This window comes from Pongo pygmaeus, chromosome 10 (genome assembly GCF_028885625.2).
Source record: "Pongo pygmaeus isolate AG05252 chromosome 10, NHGRI_mPonPyg2-v2.0_pri, whole genome shotgun sequence".
Taxonomy (NCBI): Eukaryota; Metazoa; Chordata; class Mammalia; order Primates; family Hominidae; genus Pongo; species Pongo pygmaeus.
This window is the reverse complement of record NC_072383.2, coordinates 131,598,673-131,616,470: the sequence shown is the minus strand read 5'-3', so window position 1 is coordinate 131,616,470 and position 17,798 is coordinate 131,598,673. Positions and strand designations below refer to the sequence as shown.

General features: G+C 53.9%; 2 protein-coding genes across 3 annotated transcripts in view; one reads left to right on the top strand and one right to left on the bottom strand.

The window, feature by feature from the left end:
* Window positions 1-2,028, top strand: part of ANKLE2 (ankyrin repeat and LEM domain containing 2) — a 41,718-nt gene extending 39,690 nt beyond the window's left edge. Inside the window, exon 13 of the mRNA XM_054444869.2 lies at window positions 262-2,028. Within this exon, the coding sequence (XP_054300844.1) occupies window positions 262-463 (202 nt within the window). The 3' untranslated portion in view covers window positions 464-2,028. The remainder of the gene's footprint in view (window positions 1-261) is intronic.
* A 2,960-nt stretch (window positions 2,029-4,988) lies between these two features.
* Window positions 4,989-17,464, bottom strand: PGAM5 (PGAM family member 5, mitochondrial serine/threonine protein phosphatase). 2 transcript variants are annotated; one of them, XM_054444866.2, is made up of 6 exons: window positions 16,634-17,464; window positions 12,682-12,860; window positions 10,103-10,228; window positions 9,866-9,954; window positions 9,544-9,677; window positions 4,989-7,053 (listed from the first exon to the last, which is right to left on the bottom strand). In XM_054444866.2, exons 1-6 carry the CDS (start codon window positions 16,822-16,824, stop codon window positions 6,903-6,905), a joined length of 870 nt encoding a protein of 289 aa, XP_054300841.1. In that variant the 5' UTR covers window positions 16,825-17,464; the 3' UTR covers window positions 4,989-6,902. The 2 variants fall into 2 exon arrangements, with proteins under 2 accessions (XP_054300841.1, XP_054300842.1); XM_054444867.2 differs by having other exon boundaries at window positions 9,544-9,674.
* Window positions 17,465-17,798: the final 334 nt, after the last annotated feature.

Sequence of the window (17,798 nt, the reverse complement as noted above, 5' to 3'; positions counted from 1 at the left end):
GGTGGAAAAGCTGAACGGGTCAGCTGCTGACAAGCTGAGGGCTAGAGGGATGGAAGCAGCAGGGTTTCTACTCAGATCACACAGGATTCTCCTGGAAACCCCCATGAGCTTGACTCTCCCAGTGCCCACGGTGCCAGGGTTCAGCAGTGCGTCTCCTCCGCCCGGGCGCGTGTGCCTGAGTCCGGGGCCGTTACTCTCTGACTCTCGCTGTTCATCTCCAGGCTTGCCCGTCTGCTAACAGTTCTTTCTTGCTTTCCGCAGTTGGCCCAGTCCCGCAGTGAAAGGAAAGTTCAAGTCTCAGCTGCCAGATCTCAGTGGCCCTCACAGCTACAGTCCGGGGAGAAACAGCGTGGCTGGAAGCAACCCCGCAAAGCCAGGCCTGGGCAGTCCTGGGCGCTACAGCCCCGTGCACGGGAGCCAGCTCCGCAGGATGGCGCGCCTGGCTGAGCTTGCCGCCCTGTAGGCTCGGCGCTGGGCTCTCGGTTTGTTCTTCATTTTTAAAGAAGGAAGGGTCATATGTTTATTGCTAAACTGTCAAAAAGGAATATATTCTGATTAAATTATTACTTCTCACTTTGAGGGTGTGAGAATTTTAGATTTAAATGTTCTATATAAAACTTAGATTTCTGATATTTTGGAAGAAGTTAGAAGTTAATGAAAGCAAACTCAGATACCAATTTTCTGGAAAATATCCATGTGGTAATAGCAGACTTTTTAGGTGGCAATTTCTAGGTCTGAAATGTAGCAGAGGAAAGGGTGCTGAGGCAGTTGCAGACAGGCAGCCCCGTACTCACCTCATCCGACAGACACTGTGGACGAGGAGGGCCTTGGCGGAGGCGTGAGCACCGATGTCCCCGCGATACCTGCGCTCACCAAGATGAACTGTTTGCCACCCTGTCTTTTCCTTGGGGGGGTGGTGGCATCTGATGGTGGCAGAGTCCCTGTTGGTTTGCCCGTGGGTCTCACGGTTCAGACAGAGTGAGGTGGACGGCAGGGATCAGGGAGCCAGGAGTGCGCCTCAGACTCGCAGCAACCATTATGATTTGGGTTGTTCGGAATATTTAAATTACTGATCAGAAGATAAAAGTAGCTTTTCTCTTGGGAAGTCTTGCAGCCCGTGGGAGTGATGCCAGGAGCCACACAGAGCTCAGCAGCAGTGGCGCCAAGGTGTTCCCTGTTTCCTCAGCACGTGAGCCTTCACCGCCTGCTTCATGCAGGGGCCAGTGTAGCAGTAATACAATCTACAAATTGTTCTGTTTTGAAATTTATCCTTAGGCTTTGTTGAGCATAAATGATTATACGATAAAGGTATCCTTTATTTTGGAACTCATTTCAGCTGGGATCTCCTGTATGCAGAGTGTTGCATTTAGAGGTTTGAGTCCCATCTTGGTTTCTTGCCGTGTTGACTGTAGCCTTCACCTTGGCTTGAATGAAGGTCTGTGGTTGGAATGTGTGAGGAACCGCTGAGGTGCTCAGGAGGTGCTAACTGGAGGTCGGTTTCTTCCTGGGTGTTACGGGCAACTGCTCACACAGTTGTTTCTGTGTGAACATTTCCAGTGTTTAATCCAAAATGAAAACCCACCAATGCTTTTGCTAACTTCAGTGCCTTTTATAAATCATTTTTAAATTTCCTGAACTTGCTTTTTGAGGATATACAGTGATATTAAGTAGACGCAGGATTGTTTTTGTTTGTAAAAATTTCTGAATTGAAACTTTGTTTAAAAAAAGGCTTATTTCTTTCATATGACAAGAGACAGGTCAGGAATATTGGAATCAAGATTTAAATGTTAAAATTCGATTTTGTTACACAGGGTGTCTTTATTTGTTTTGTAGCAGACAAGATCTAGATCCCAGACAGAAACAACACATGCTATTATTCTAAAAAGCAGCATTTTATAAGGCACCTTGGTTCTCAAAAGAAATCAGAATATAGATATTCGTAGTGATGATCTGTTTTCTCTAAAATCTTACCATATTGTCTGTATATGGTTGTAAATTCAAATGGAAAGTAAAAGGTTTTGGCCCTGATTTTGTATGTGGACCACTGCTCCTGATTTTCCAGGTCTTAGGCCGCCTTTGACTGTTTCTCCGTTTGTTTGTGGGCGGTGATTCCAGTCCCAACGGAGGCATTCTCGTGTGTCCTGGGGGGTTATGTCCTTCACAAAACACTTAATGAAATGAATTACTTCAAAACCGCGTGGTAATAATTGTAAGCTTTTGGAAAGACCCCTCACCTGTGCCCAGGCACACGGCACTGTTTTGGTTGGACGGCCATCAACCTGGGCGCCCTCAGATTCGCTTGCTGTTTTTAGGCCCCTTTCTTGACTCGGTCGTGAAAGACTTTTTGGCATCCGTTAAAAGAGCACAGATTTCACCATTGCTCTTGGCAGTGGGAAACTTTGGTGACATTAACAGTTGCTGTGGTAGCTTTGGTTGGAAAGTGCCCTGCTCCAGCATGGTGGCAGCTGTGAGGGGAGGCGCCCGGTGAGTCTGCTGCTCGTTTCTGGGGTAAAAGCAGCCATGGTGCTGCGTACCAGCCGTGGGAGTGCCAGCGGCGCCATGGCAGGGACCACAGGCAGGTCTTCCAGAGCTGTGTGGATGTTTCCAGAAGCCTGCAGTTTTCCCAGGTAAGGGCTGATGGTGGAACCCTCGTTGGGGCCCGGCTGTGCATGCGGGGCGCAGGCATGTTTGTCATGGTTGGAAACCCTGTGACTGCTCCAACTGCAGATTCCCACCCACGCTCCCTCCTAAGAAAAGGCTTTGGGATAAATGTCAGCATGGCGGCCCCTGGCAGCTGGCCGCCATCTGGTGGCATTGCCGTTCCCACCAGTCTCATTGAGGCTTCTGGTGTGCAGTTTTCACTTTGGCCAGACGGAGGGTATCGTTACTAACATTTGAGAAGTCTTCAGTCTGTCCCAAACCAGGGACAGTTTCCATCATTGACGTCGCTGGGCCCCTGTAACTCACCCAGTCCAGACGCCCTCAGCCTTCCCCTCGTGCAGCTCCCCATGCAGGCGTTCACAACACGCACACTCGTGCGCTGAAGATCCCTGGGGGCTGCCCTGACATGGGTCAGCTCCTCACTCCCCAGTCTCCTGCCTGCCCCTCCCTGCCTTCTCCCCGGCCATACCTGCCCTGAGTCCAGCATTCAGAAATTAGACCCCCACCAGCTACCAGCCAAACTGGGAGCCATCCTCACTTTGCTAATCTACATCCGTCCCAAATGCAGAAGACTGGAAAAGGCCATTTAAGGAAGAACCACTTAGAACAGCAGGTATTTTAGAAGGGAAGTCTACCAGGCACAGTGGCTCATGTGTTTTGGGAGGCCGAGGTGGGCGGATCACTTGAGGCCAGGAGCTCGAGACCAGTCTAGCCAGCATAGTGAAACCCATCTCTACTACAAATGCAAAAATGAGCCAGGTGCAGTGACGCACGCCTGTAGAACGAGCCACTTGGGAGGCTGAGACATGAGAATCGCTTGAGCCTGGAAAGCGGAGGTTGTAGTGAGCCGAGACGGTGGCACTGCACTCCAGCCTGGCTGACGGAGCCAGAGTATGTCTCAAAAAAAAGTTCGCTGGGAATTTACTCTAGAAAAAGAAACTAAAAATTATTTAAAGTTTCATATTCAAGAAACTTAGGTAATCATCTGTGGCCATACTACCCTGAACGCACCCAGTCTCTCTGATCTTGGCAGATAAGCGGGGCCTGGTTATGACTTGGAGTGGAGGCTGCCTGGGAATAGCAAGGGCTGTAGACTTGAAAAACAAAAATACAGGTTATCATTGCTGTATGCAATTAGTCACACACTGAGTTTGTGGCTTAACTTTTCAAAATCCTTGACTTCAAATTTGACTTAAGCAGCATAATCAGGTTTTCTTCCCTTTTGGGTATTTGTTTTTTTTTGGCAGAAGGATTTGACGACTCTTTGTCACTGGTTTCTTGTGATCCATTGAAAACTGCTCATGGTCTCCCATCCGCTTCCCCCTTTAGACCAGGTAGTCTGTCCAGATCTTCCCGTGAGTGCGACTCACGTCTATGACGCGAGTGTTGGGAGTGGCCGTGGGCTGCGCAGGGCATCGGGGCCAGCTGATGTGTGGTCATTCCACATTGTGATGAGCTTTGCTGCCCAGCAAACCTCCGGCAAACCTGCGCCTGCTCTGAGCATTGCCTCAGTGCCAGGCATGCTGGCCCTGCTCCCACCTCCAGGCTTTCCTACTTTACAGAGGAGCCGGGGCCCTAAGCAAAACAAAGGCTTAGCCCTGCAGCGCTGCCCCATCCCTGGAGGCGCAGCGTTGGGGCTGTGGCGTGGGCGCCCTGTGCAGCTGACTTAGAGCATCCCGGACTGCTTCCTCGCGAGCCTTGCTCCCGTCTGAGGTCAAACGTGAGCGTGCCTGGTATTTGTTTTTGAAGTTGGCGCGGCCCTGGCTAATCAAACTATTTCTAGACAATGGCGTATGGTTGCTGTGGCTGCTGTCTCCACAACCATTGGTCAGTCTTGCTGTCCTGGTCAGGGATTCGGAAAGGGCCCAGGCCACTGGCAGAAGTCCTCCGAGCAGGCAGCTGGTGCGATGCAGGTAGAGGCGTCAGCCACGGGGAGACAGGACGCTGTGCAAAAGGTTCTGGTGACACCATCGTTTCTCACACTGCACAAGTTTCCTTTTTTTTTTTTTTTTTTTAGATGGTGTCTTGCTTTGTGGCCCAGGCTGGAGTGCAGTGGAGCGATCTCGGCTCACTGCAAGCTCTGCCTTCCGGGTTCAAGTGATTCTCCTGCCTCAGCCTCCTGAGTAGCTGGGATTACAGGCGCCCACCACGCCTGGCTAATTTTTGTATTTTTAGTAGAGACGAGGTTTCACCATGTTGGTCAGGCTGGTCTTGAACTCCCGACCTCATAATCCACCTGCCTGGGCCTCCTAAAGTGCTGGGACTACAGGTGTTAGCCACCATGCCCAGCCGAAGTTTCATGTTTTTAACACAGTCACAACTAGTCCTTTTAAAAAAAACAGTAAAATTTTATTATGCAATCATTTCCAAAGTAGACAGAAATAGATCAGATATCCCAATTGTATTGACTACCGAAAATAGTCACAACCACTTCATAGAAATTGTACTGTTTTTCCTAAATTAACAGAATATTTGGGCACACGCAACATGTTTGAATATTTTAATCCCTGGCCAGGTGCGGTAGCTCACGCCTGTAATCCCAGTACTTTGGGAGGCCAAGGTGGGTAGATCACGAGGTCAGGAGTTCGAGACCAGCCTGGCCAACATGGTGAAACCCCATCTCTACTAAAAATAAAAAATTAGCCAGGCATGGTGGCAGGCGCCTGTAATCCCAGCTACTTGGGAGGCTGAGGCAGGAGAATCGTTTGAACCCAGGAGGCAGAGGTTGCAGTGAGCCGAGATCGCGCCACTGCACTCTAGCCTGGGTGACAGAGTGAGACTCCGTCTCCAAAAAAAAAAAAAAAAAAAAACCCCACACATTTAATCCCTAAGCATAAAAGATTAACCGGAGGCAAACTAAGATTGAGCTGTCAATCTGGAATATTTTACTCAATAAGGGTAACCCCTTATTAGGCTGTCACTAGCGTATCACCTCAGCCGAGACCAGCATGAAGGTCAAAGGCAAAGCCACCTCTGTAGACCCACCTTACCTGCCCCTTCCCTGTCTAGTCACCTGTGCAGCTGGCTAGTCCCTCGGCCCCTAAAGGCCTAATCAAGTTGGTGAGTTCAGACCCAACATCATCAGGAATCTGTAAATTTGGAGAAACTTGTTTTCAAAGCAAAAACCCAGATGAAGAAAAAAAATTTTTTAGGCCGGGCACGATGGCTCATGCCTTTAATCCCAGCACTTTGGGATGCTGAGGCGGGTGAGGGTGAATCACCTGAGGTTGGGAGTTCGAGACCAGCCTGACCAATTCTATATTGGTTTCTCCATGAAACCCCGTCTTTACTAAAAATACAAAAAATTAGCCAGGTATGGTGGTGGGCGACTGTAATCCCAGCTACTCGGGAGCCCAGGCAGGAGAATCACTTGAACCCAGGAGGCAGAGGTTGTGGTGAGCCGAGATCGCACCACTGCACTCCAGCCTGGGCAACAAGAGTGAAACTCCATTTCAAAAAAAAAATTGCTTTAAGTCTCCCTCGGTTGCCCAGGCTGGAGTGCAGTGACACAATCACAGCTCACTGCAGCCTCCAGCTCCTAGGCCCAAGTGATCCACCCACCTGAGCCTCCCAAGTAGCTGGGATTCTAGATGCCCAAGACACACCCAGCTAAGTTTTGTATTTTTAGTAGAGACAGGGTCTCGCTATGTTGTCTTGTCCAGGCTGGTCTTGAACTCCTGAGCTCAAGTGATCCTCCCACCCTGGCGTCCTGAGTAGCTGGGAATACACGTGTGAGCCACTGTGCCCAGCCAGAAAATCTGTAATTGACAAATATTTAAGGGACAAGAGGGTTTTAAGAAATTAAAAGGATGTATGAAGTGAAGTGAGTTGTGAACAGAACCTGGGGGCCTTCCTCATCCACGTGCCTCAGTCACCCTCGTGCCTGACCAGCTTTGCCAATGGAGCACGGACCCTCAGCACGGGTCAGCTGTGGGTGCGAACATGGTGGTCTGGGTCAGGCCTCTTTCAGGTCCCCACAACAGGCCTGACTTGTGTGTGAGACGCTTTCACCTTAAACCCCACGCCATCCTGGGGGTTCATGGTCAGGTATAAAACCCTGCAGAGAAGTCAGGCTGTCTGATCCCAACTCCCCCCTTCTCAGCCTGGTCACAAGTCAGTCCCCAGATGCAGCATTGCAGGTTTCTACTTTTCCGCTGGTCTCCTTGGGAACAAAACGTAAGCATGGGTGGCCTGTGCAGGGAGGACAGAGGGAAGGAGAGGCAGGAGCCCTGCGGGCGCCCTCAGGATCGGGTGATCTTGTCGGGAGGCATGAACCCCGTGTCCCCGAGGGTCCTGAGCGCAACTCGGCCGTTGGGTCGGATCACCAGGTGGGTGATGCTGCCGTTGTTGAGGGAGAGCCGGAGCCAGCCTTCGGGAGGAAACTGTAGTGCTCTGGGGAGAGAGAGAGAAAGAGCAAGTTAAAGCCAGGGGGCTCTGTCCTTAAAACGGGCTGAGGTAGGCCGGGCGCGGTGGCTCACGCCTGTAATCCCAGCACTTTGGGAGGTCAGACGGGTGGATCACGAGGTCAGGAGATCGAGACCATCTTGGCTAACACAGTGAAACCCCATCTCTACTAAAAATACAAAAAATTAGCCGGGTGTGATAGCAGGCACCTGTAGTCCCAGCTACTCGGGAGGCTGAGGCAGGAGAATAGTGTGAACCCGGGAGGCAGAGCTTGCAGTGAGCCGAGATCGCACCACTACACTCCAGCCTGGGTGACAGAGCGAGATTCCATCTCAAAAAAAAAACAAAAACAAAAAACGGGCTGGGCTAGAGCCAGGGGGCTCTGTCCTTAAAAGAGGCCGGGCTAGGCTGTGCCAGGGGGCTCTGTTCTGCAAACAGAGGCTGAGACCCTCAGTAAGAAGTCTCAGAGCAGCCTCAGGGCCGGGGTACACATCAGCCAAGCCACTCCTGTCTTCAGTCAGGGCTTCTCGGGGAAGATGTGGCTGGGATCAACATGAATTGAGCCATCACACTTGGGGACCTGCCCTCTTTAGGACAGGGGCCCAACCCCAACTCAAGATTTGCACAGATCAGAACAACGCTGACTTCTTACGGGGAAACAATTTAATTTCTGCTTTTCCCATATAAAAAAAAAGCAGGGAGCAGCCAGTTAGTGCAACAGGTCCCTTTCTGGGAAAGCAAAGAACGGAGACGGGATCTACCCGCCATGGCATCTTCATGCACTTCTTAGGCACAATTCGCATTTGTGGAAAAGCTCGGTGTTGCCATCACCGCCTCTGAGCCACCCACCGCCCCGTCGCAGGGGGCCGCATGGCCACCCTCACGCTGCTTCCCGAGCCTCCTCAGGGCTGCCTGGCGGCGCTGGCCAGAACAGCACAGCCATCCTCGTGTCCAGGTGCACCTGCCTGGCCCTCACCACTGTGTTGACTCAGGTCAGCTCCACTCTCCCGCCCGTTATTTCTGTGCATTTTTAGCATTTGTGTCACCTCGGGGTGACTGTGTCATGGACACACAACAAGGTGGTGGTGGCAGCATAGAAGCCACCCATATGGCTCATTCACAAGCACAGTCAGGAGGCAACGAACGACTCACAGCAAACAGGTACTCACTTAGCCTGAGGCCACACCACCCAGAAGCTCCAACCCCTAGAAAAGCTCTATCTGGTCTGGAGCCAAGCTTGAGAATCTCGGCCCCTACATCCTCGACTTTCTGGGAGCTGCTGCTCTTCTGACCATGGTGCTCCCAGCAGCCCCAGCCCTGGTGACAGGCCCAGGTGACAGGCGGGCAGAGACCAGGGCCCAGCCTCACACGGCATCACTGACCAGTGCCGTCCTGTCCTCCCACCACGGGACTCGTCACACACAAGAGGGCCCCCTCAGCTGCAGAGCCCACACACACATTCCCTAATGGATCCAGAGAAGAGGCAAATTTGTTTCAAATTTGCATTTAGTGAGATTTGGCCAACACTTCTGACTGTTTCAAGTATGTAATCATAGAGCTGGCCCTGCCCCACAAAGGGCCCTCTAACATGGCTGCAGCCCTGGAGCTCCTTAAAGAAGTGGCTGCTCGCAGGGCGGTGGCAGGGAAAATGCAACCTGAACCCGGATCATTCTGTGGTGCTGAGAGTGGGGCACCAGGGCAGGTTGGGGGACAAGGGCCCCCGACGGAGCAGCCCAGGCAGCAGCGTGACTCAGCTGTGGCCTCGACCCAGAGGGGAGTGGACGCCCCGTGCCGTCACGCCGGCACACGGGTGGGAGCGCCCACAGGTCAGCAAGTGAAAGAGGTCAGGACCCCAGAAGCACAAAATCCCCAGCAGACAACAGCGGTGGGATGCTGCCAGTGGGATCCAGCCAGAGGCAGAAGGTGGTTGGCCGAGTTGGAGGGAAAACAAGATGTTCAATTACAAAGAGAAAATAACCAGGCCAGTGCGGACGCCCAGCATGCACCGTACCCAGGACCCCACCCAGCACACACCCCACCCAGGACCCCACCCAGGACCCCACCCAGTATACACCCCACCCAGCACGCACCCCACCCAGCACACACCCCACCCAGGACCCCACCCAGTATACACCCCACCCAGCACACACCCCACCCAGGACCCCACCCAGTATACACCCCACCCAGCACACACCCCACCCAGGACCCCACCCAGCACACACCCCATCCAGGACACCACAGGGGCCCCTCCCTGTCTGCACTACCCTTGCCCAAAACAGGCTCATAAGAAGCTCCAAGTAACACGCCACCTACCGCGTAACTGACTAGGACTTGAGGGGAGTGGACGCCCAGGGGCTGGTGAGGCCTGACTAGGTGGCATCGGCAGTGGAGGAGGGTCTCGCTTGGCTTCTTCCTTCCTCATGCTTTTCTCTAAGTCTGAAATTATTTTAGGCCACGCCCAGCCCGGCAGCTGCCTACCTGCACACGATGTAGCGGATGACGTTGGCATGACAAATGAAGATCTCGTAACTGTCCTCCTCCTGCCTGGCATCTGCGCGGTGGATGTAGTTCCGGAAGGCAGCCTCGATCCGGGCTCCGTCTTCGTAATACTGCTGGGGGCAAAGTGAGGAACCGTCAGTGTGGAAGTACACGGGCAAGGCGGGCGTCAGGAGGACAGACTCCATTGCCACCCGGGGAAGCCCGTGGGACGGCCGGGCACGTGGTGGATGGTGAGCCCAGCAGGGCCGCTGTGCCCAGGGAAGGCGAGGATGACAAAGCTGCTCCCTGGGGAGGTTTTTACCACAGCTTCTGGTTTCCAGTGAGACACGGGCGGGTCTGGCTCGATGGGGGCGCCTTCCCGCAGCAGGTCTGTGCTGACTTTGCAGACGCCTGGGGAGAAGCACAGTGAAGCCCTGGGTGAGGCGGCCCCGCCGGCGGAGATGCTGTGACCTCCTGGTGGGCAAGAGCTCAGGCCCCGCGGGGCCCTGCCACCAGCCCTCCACTGCTGCAAGTATGAGGCCCCACGCCCAGCACTCACCTGGCAGGTGCCGGCTGATGATATCGGTAGTTTCTATGGCGCGGGTCATAGAGGAATGGACGATTTTATTAAACTTCAACCCCAAGCTTGCGAGGCGGAGCCCAGTGAGTTCAGCCTGCTCCCGACCTGGAAGGTGAAAGGCACCTGAGTGCCGCACCTGCACCCCCTCCTCCACCCTCAAACACCCCCTCCTCCACCCACAAACACTCCCTCCTCCACCCACAAACACTCCCTCCGCCAACCACAAAGAAGCCCTCCTCCAACCACAAACACGCCCTCCTCCGCCCGCAAACACCCCCTCCTCCTCCCGCAAACACGCCCTCTTCTGCCCACAAACACGAGCCCCGATCAGGCAGCAAGCTCAGCCGATGGCTCCTGCCCTCCCGAGGCTTGGGCCAGGGGGGCTGGCACTCAACTGTCTTCACCCCCATACAGGAAAAAAAATGCATCTGATTCCATCAATGGCAGAAGCAAGCAAACCGGACGGTGGCTGGCGCTTGGTGGGGCCCAGGGGTGGTTTCTGTGTGCCCCCATGTCACCCTCAACTATGCCCAAAACCTGAGCCTCAGGGGCCCCCAGCCACGCGCCATGACAGAGGCCAACACAGCAGGACCTAAACACCCCGAGCTGCTACGTGGGGGCCGGACACCAGTGCAGATGCCTTTTCTCTTGTGAGCTTTTGCATCCAGGTGAAAACGCCTCAGGAAGGCCGAATCCACTGGATGCAGCCACACCTGCGTCTGTCACTCCACTTTCTTTGTGCACAAGCAGCCGGGACAGCTCTGGGGGCTGGGGGGAGGCGTCTGTGGAGGACAGCCCTGCACATTTTTACTATTTGAATTTTTAATATGTGCATGAACAGACACTATCCCATTCGAAGAACTTTTCAAAATGTAAACTCTACCTTAGCCCACCCCGCATTTCCTTCTCTAGGCAGGCATTTCCTCCACAGATCCACCTGCACAGGGACACAAGGACAAGGTGGAAGGACCCTCCTGGACGCTGTCTAGGCAGTGTCTGCCAGTGGGGACAGGCGGGATCCTGTTGCTCAGTCCCGCCTGTTCAACAGGGCATTGAGGCAGATGCCAGGCCGGGCGCAGTGGCTCACACCTGTCACCCCAGCACTTTGGGAGGCCAAGGCGGGCGGATTACGAGGTCAGGAGTTTGAGACCAGCCTGGCCAATATGGTGAAACCCCGTCTCTACTAAAAATACAAAAAAAAAAAAATTAGGCCGGGCGCGGTGGCTCACGCCTGTAATCCCAGTACTTTGGGATGCCGAGGTGGGTGGATCACAACGTCAGGAGATCGAGACCATCCTGGCCAACATGGTGAAACCCCGTCTCTACTAAAAATACAAAAAATTAGCTGGGCGTGGCAGCGTGTGCCTGTAGTCCCAGCTACTTGGGAGCCTGAGGCAGAAGAATTGCTTGAACCCAGGAGGCAGAGGTTGCAGTGGGCCAAGATGGCGTCACTGCACTCCAGCCTGGGTAACAGAGCAGGACTATGTCTCAAAACAAAACAAAACAAACAAAAAAGCAGACGCCAGGCATCAGGCCTGTGAGTGCCGCAGAGAAGGGTCTTCGGCAGCAGGTCCAGGTGAGCAGCCGAGGGCACAAGCCACGCCGCTTTCCAAGGCATCAAGCAGGTATAAAACCGCTGCTGGGATATGCACTGCATTTGGTCTCATGCAAAGAAGATCTAACAGTTAAGGGCTTTTTTTTTTTTTTGAGACGGAGTCTCACTCTGTCACCTAGGCTAGAGTGCAGTGGTGCAATCTTGGCTCACTGCAACCTCCACCTCCCAGGGTCAAGCAATTCTCCTGCCTCAGCCTCCTTATTAGCTGAGATTACAGGTGCCTGCCACCGCACCCGGCTAATTTTTGTACTTTTAGTAGAGATGAGGTTTCGCCCTGTTGGCCAGGGTGGTCTCGAACTCCTGACCTCAAGTGATCCACCTGCCTCGGCCTCCCAAAGTGTTGGGATTACAGGTGTGAGCCACCGTGCCTGGCCAAGGTAAGGACATTTTTTTTTTTTTTTTTTTTTGAGACAGTGTCTCGCTCTGTCGCCCAGGCTGGAGTGCAGTGGTGCGATCTCAGCTCACTGCAAGCTCCACCTCCAGGGTTCACACCATTCTCCTGCCTCAGCTCCCCGAGTAGCTGGGACTACAGGCGCCCGCCACCACACCCGGCTAATTTTTGTACTTTTAGTAGAGATGAGGTTTCACCCTGTTGGCCAGGCTGGTCTCGAATTCCTGACCTCAGGTAATCCGCCCGCCTCGGCCTCCCAAAGTGCTGGGATTCAGGTGTGAGCCACCGCGCCCGGCCAAGTTAAGGACGTTCTGAAAAGCTTGTCTTCTGTCCAAGTTCAGCTGACAGTTACTGGTAATAATGTGTGATTCAGGGGTGATGGTCTTAGACATGGGCCCCAGGAGGCCCAGTGCCCCAAGCACTTTCAAGAAAGCTGACCAAGGGGGTCCGCAGAGGACCTGCACCCAGTCACATAACCAAGGTGCCAGCAGAGGATATGCACCTGGCCACATAACCAATGGGGTCCACGGAGGATCTGAACCCACCACATACCCAGTGGGGTCAGAGTGCGGTCCTTCTCCAGAGAGCCATCCACGTGGTACTGGGAATGCCTGATGAGGAAGATGTGCCGTGTGGCCTTGGCTTTGTAGTGGTCCAGCTTGGACGCCAGCTCTTCTTCCCCAGATTCCACGTTCTTCTTCCGCACGTTGATCAGAGACAGTGGTTCTCGCCTGATGTTGAAATACAAGATACGTCCTTGTGATCTCTGTTCCCAAGTTTGAGTTTTTCTGACAAGACGTTATTTCCAAATTGTCAGACTATTTGGGAAGAGCATGGAGAGAAGACAAGGCCCTCGGCACAGCCCTGGGGAGGCCTCTCTGAGCATACCACCACTCTCCCTCCCACAAAGCTAGTGCCAGGTCTGTTCTGAGTGATGCGCTGGAGAGCAAAACAGACAAGCAAAGCCCTGTGCATCTTCTTCTCTAATGAGAGGCAGACAGTGAACAGCAGGAGACAGACTACCCCGAATGCAACTGTGGGTACGGAGAACGCCAGGATAGGAAAGAGGACAGCGGCTATTGGGGGGCAAGCGGAAAGTGTCCACGGGGCCAAGAAGGCCTCCCTGACCATGATGCTTCAGCAGAGCCTAGAACTGCAATGCCCAACAGTAGCCACGAGCTGTGAGGATGTTTCAATTCAAAATTTAAGCAAAATTAAATAAAATTAAAACATCATGTCCTCAGTCATACTAAGCACATTTTAGACCCTCAGGCCGGGTGCAGTGGCTCACACGTGTAATCCTAGCATTTGGGAGGCTGAGGTGGGCAGATCAACTGAGGTCAAGAGTTCGATACTAGCCTGGCCAACATGGTGAAATCCCACCTCTACTCAAAATAGAAAAAATTAGCTGGGCTTGGTGGCACACGCCTGTAATCCCAGCTACTTGGGAGACTGAGGCAGGAGACTCACTTGAACCTGGGAGGCGGAGGTTGCAGAGAGCTGAGATCGTGCCACTGCACTCCAGTCTGGGCGACAGAGTGAGACTCCGCCTCAGAAAATAAATAAACAAACAAACACTCAGTGAGGAAGAAAATATTCCCATTATGAAGGCCTGTTCCAGAGCTGCTGGAATCTGAAAAAGAGTGGATCCCAGCACTTTGGGAGGCCGAAGTGGGCAGATCACTTGAGCCCAGGAGTTCAAGACTAGCCTGGGCAACATAGGGGGACCCCGTCTCTACAAAAATATTAAAAAATTAGCCAGGCAAGGTGGTCCATAGCTGTAGTCCCGGCTACTCAGGAGGCTGAGGTGGGAGGATTGCTTGAGCCTAGGAAGGAGCCACGATCTTGCCACTGCACTACACTGCGCTCCAGCCTGGGCAACAGAGCGAGACCCTGTCTCAACAGCAACAAAAAAAGTTCAACACAGCAGAGCTGGGAATAGCAAAAGTCGAACCTGCTGGTATTTACTCACTGAGACAGTGGCGGAAAAGGAAGCTGTGGAAGGGCATGGTGGTGACTGAAGGGCTCCGTTTGGGCCACGCTGACCTGGGGGCCTGTCATAAACCAGGCCAAGACTCAAATTGGCAGGTATGGGGGAGTCAGGCTGAGCCACAGAAAATATTTAGGAGCTATAGGCACAGAGACAGGAAGCCGTAAACTGCATGAGACCTCCAGGAAGAAGCTGGAGATTTCACCAGATGAGGCTCTGGAACTTTCCAGTGTGGACACGTGAGACTCAAGAAGAAACACGCTGTTTTCTAGCACCTCCCTGTAGTTGCTCATGCCTTCTGTCTGTATGAGTCTTTCCCAGCCCACAAGGCCCAATTCACTTCTCCCCAGACATGACAGGCAAATACAGAACACCTGCTTAAAAGAGAAAGGCTGGGCTCAGCTCCTGGTTCTACTTCAAGTTCTTTTTTTCTTTTTTGAGACAGAGTTTCGCTCTATCACCCAGGCTGGAGTGTAGTGGCACGATCTGGGCTCACTGCAGCCTCCACCTCCTGGGTTCAAGTGATTCTCTTGCCTCAGCCTCCCAAATAGCTGGGACTACAGGTGCGTGCCACCATGCCTGGCTAATTTTTTTGTATTTTTAGTAAATACAGAGTGTCACCATGTTGGTCAGGCTGGTCTCGAACTCCTGACCTCAAGTTATCTGCCCACCTCAGCCTCTCAAAGTGCTGGGATTACCGGCATGAGCCACCACACCCAGCCTACTTCAAGTTCTTTAACAGCAGAGTGAATCTGTTTCCTTAAAAAGACCTAAGAAATTCAGAATATTGATTCAGAATTTCTGATTTTTCAGAATTCTGATTTTTAAAAAAGAATATAACAAGCTGGGCATGGTGGCTCATGCCTGTAATCCCAGCACTTTGGGAGGCTGAGGCAGGAGGATCACTTAAGGTCGGGAGTTCAAGACCAGCCTGACCGACATGGAGAAACCCCGTCTACTAAAAATACAAAATTAGCTGGGCATAATGGCGTTTGCCTGTAATCCCAGCTACTCGGGAGGCTGAGGCAGGAGAATCGCTTGAACCCGGGCAGTGAGCCGAGATTGCACCACTGCACTCCAGCCTGGGCAACAAGAGGGAAACTCCGTCTCAAGAAAAAAGAAAAGAAGGAAAAAGAATATAACTCCAGTCTAATCATGAGAAAACCTTCAGAGAAGTCTCAATTGAGGGACCTTTTACCAAACCCCTGACCAGGACGCCTCAAACAGTCATGATCGTCAAAACAAGTCTGAGAAATTGTCACAGCCAAAACGTGCCTAAGGAGGCATGAAGACTACTTGTCATGTGGGACCCCAGAACAGAACAGTAGATAAAAGCTGAGGAAATCTCAATGAAGCATGAACCTTAGTTAATAGTAATGTATTATAAACTAATATAATAATTATAATTAATAATCTACGTTTTGGCTCATTAATTTTGATATATACCCCATGCTTAGTGTATGATGCTAATAGAGGAAATCAGGTTAACAAAAGATAAAAATCTAATATAAAGTATCTAACGCAACCACAGTAGTATAATTCTGTGCTCCCTTTGTTAAAGTACTGAGTACAATGAGGAGTTAGGACTGGGCAAACCATCCTTGCCTCTAGAGCAGTCCTGGCCGACAGAAACAGAATGCCAGCAACATGTGAAATTATACATTTTCTAACAGCAACATTAAAAAGAAACAGGTGAATTTCGATCATACTTTTAATTCAATATGCTAAAAATACTATTTCAACACATAACTAATGTTAAAAACCTACACTACTTTTTTTTTTTTTTCCTTTGAGACGGGCTCTGTTGCTCAGGCTGGAGTGAAGTGGCGGGATCTCGGCTCACACTGTGCAGCCTGGAACCCCTGGACTCAAGGGATCCTGCTACCTCAGCCTCCCGAGTAGCTGGGACCACAGGCCCGCGCCACCTCCCTCGGCTAATTTTTTTTGTATTTTTTGTAGCGATGGGGGGTCTCACTATGTTGCCCAGGCTGGTTTCAAATTTCTGGACTCAAGCGATCCTCCGGCCTCGACCTCCCAAACGCTGGGATTACAGGCGTGAGCTACCGCACCCGGCCCTGCTTGCGTTAAGTTTAAATTGACGTAAACTAAGCATTCCCTTCAGGAATCACACGAGCCATATTTCAAACGCTCAATAACCGCACGCGGCTCGCAGGCGCGCTCCTGCAAACGCCCCTGGAGGAGGCCCGGCTTCCACCTCAGTCTCGCCCCAGCCCGCGCTCCGGCGATGGCACCCAGGGCGGACTCGCAGGGGCGGGGAGAAGGGCGAGGACGCGACGGAGCTCGGCCCACAGAAGCCGGCGGGAAGGGTCCGCCGCCCCCAGAACCCTCCGCGCAGAGCGGCCCCGGAAAGCGGCTCCTCCGCTGGGGGAAGCGGACGGCGACCCCAGATTCCGACCCCATCGCAACCTTAAACCCGACCCCGATCCCGATCCCAACGGTAACACCGGCCCTGACCCCCACCCCGACCCCGGCCCCAACCAGCCCCGAGCGCACCTGTCCCAGTTGGGGTCCCAGACGCCGGGGCCCGGCCGCGCGCCCCCCGCCCAGGCCGGCGGCTCAGCCGGGCGTGGCTCCGCGTCCCCGCCTGCGCGCGGCTTCCCTACCACCACGGCCGAGAAAAGCACGGCGGCCGAGCCCCCCGCCAGCCCGCAGGCCGCCAGCTGCAGCGCCTGCCGGAACGCCATGCCGCCAGCTCCCGCGCCGGCCCGCTCATGCACCCACGGCCCCTACGGCGCTCCGCGAGGGACACGCTTCCCCGGGCTATCGCTTCCGGGCGGCGGGGGCGGAAGTCCCGCCTCCTGGGGCGCGCAAGGGCGCGGGGCAGCCTTCCGGTAAGGGGCGTTTTCGCGGAGACACCTACCCCGCCACGCTCCAGTCCCGTCACTTGTGCTCGCGAGCGCCGGTGTGCGCAGGTGCGGGCGGGGTTGTGGGGACGCCGGGAGGGCGGCGCGGTGCTTTCCAGAAGGTTCCGCACCGGAAGCACCTGCCCAGGCCGGAGGCTGGGTGCAGGGGCGGAGACGCGGAGAACTTGGGACCCTGGTTTAAGGGAGCTGGGAAACTGCCGCAGGTTTGTTTAAACGATATTTTTTTGGTGGCGGAACACGAAGTAAAGTTTTCCGTCGGCGCCGTTCCTGCGTGTGCGGTTCAAGCAGCCTGAAGTGCGTTCAGGTTCGGCCGGGCTGTCCCTCTTCCTGGTCCCGACCCCTCAACCTCAGGCCGAACACCGCCCTCTCCTGCGGGACAGTCTTTCTATGGCCGGCGCGTTTCGCTTAGCAGGGTCCTCCGAGGGACCGCGTTAGAGCCTGGGTTTCCTTCCAGGAGGACCAGCGCTCCCTGCGTGGACCGATCCCACGGCTTATCCATTGCTGGACGCCTGCGTGGACCGACCCCACCGCTCACCCATTGCTGGACGCCTGCGTGGACCGACCCCACCGCTCACCCATTGCTGGACGCCTGCGTGGACCGACCCCACCGCTCACCCATTGCTGGACGCCTGCGTGGACCGACCCCACCGCTCACCCATTGCTGGACGCCTGCGTGGACCGACCCCACCGCTCACCCATTGCTGGACGCCTGCGTGGACCGACCCCACCGCTCACCCATTGCTGGACGCCTGCGTGGACCGACCCCACCGCTTACCCATTGCTGGACGCTTGCC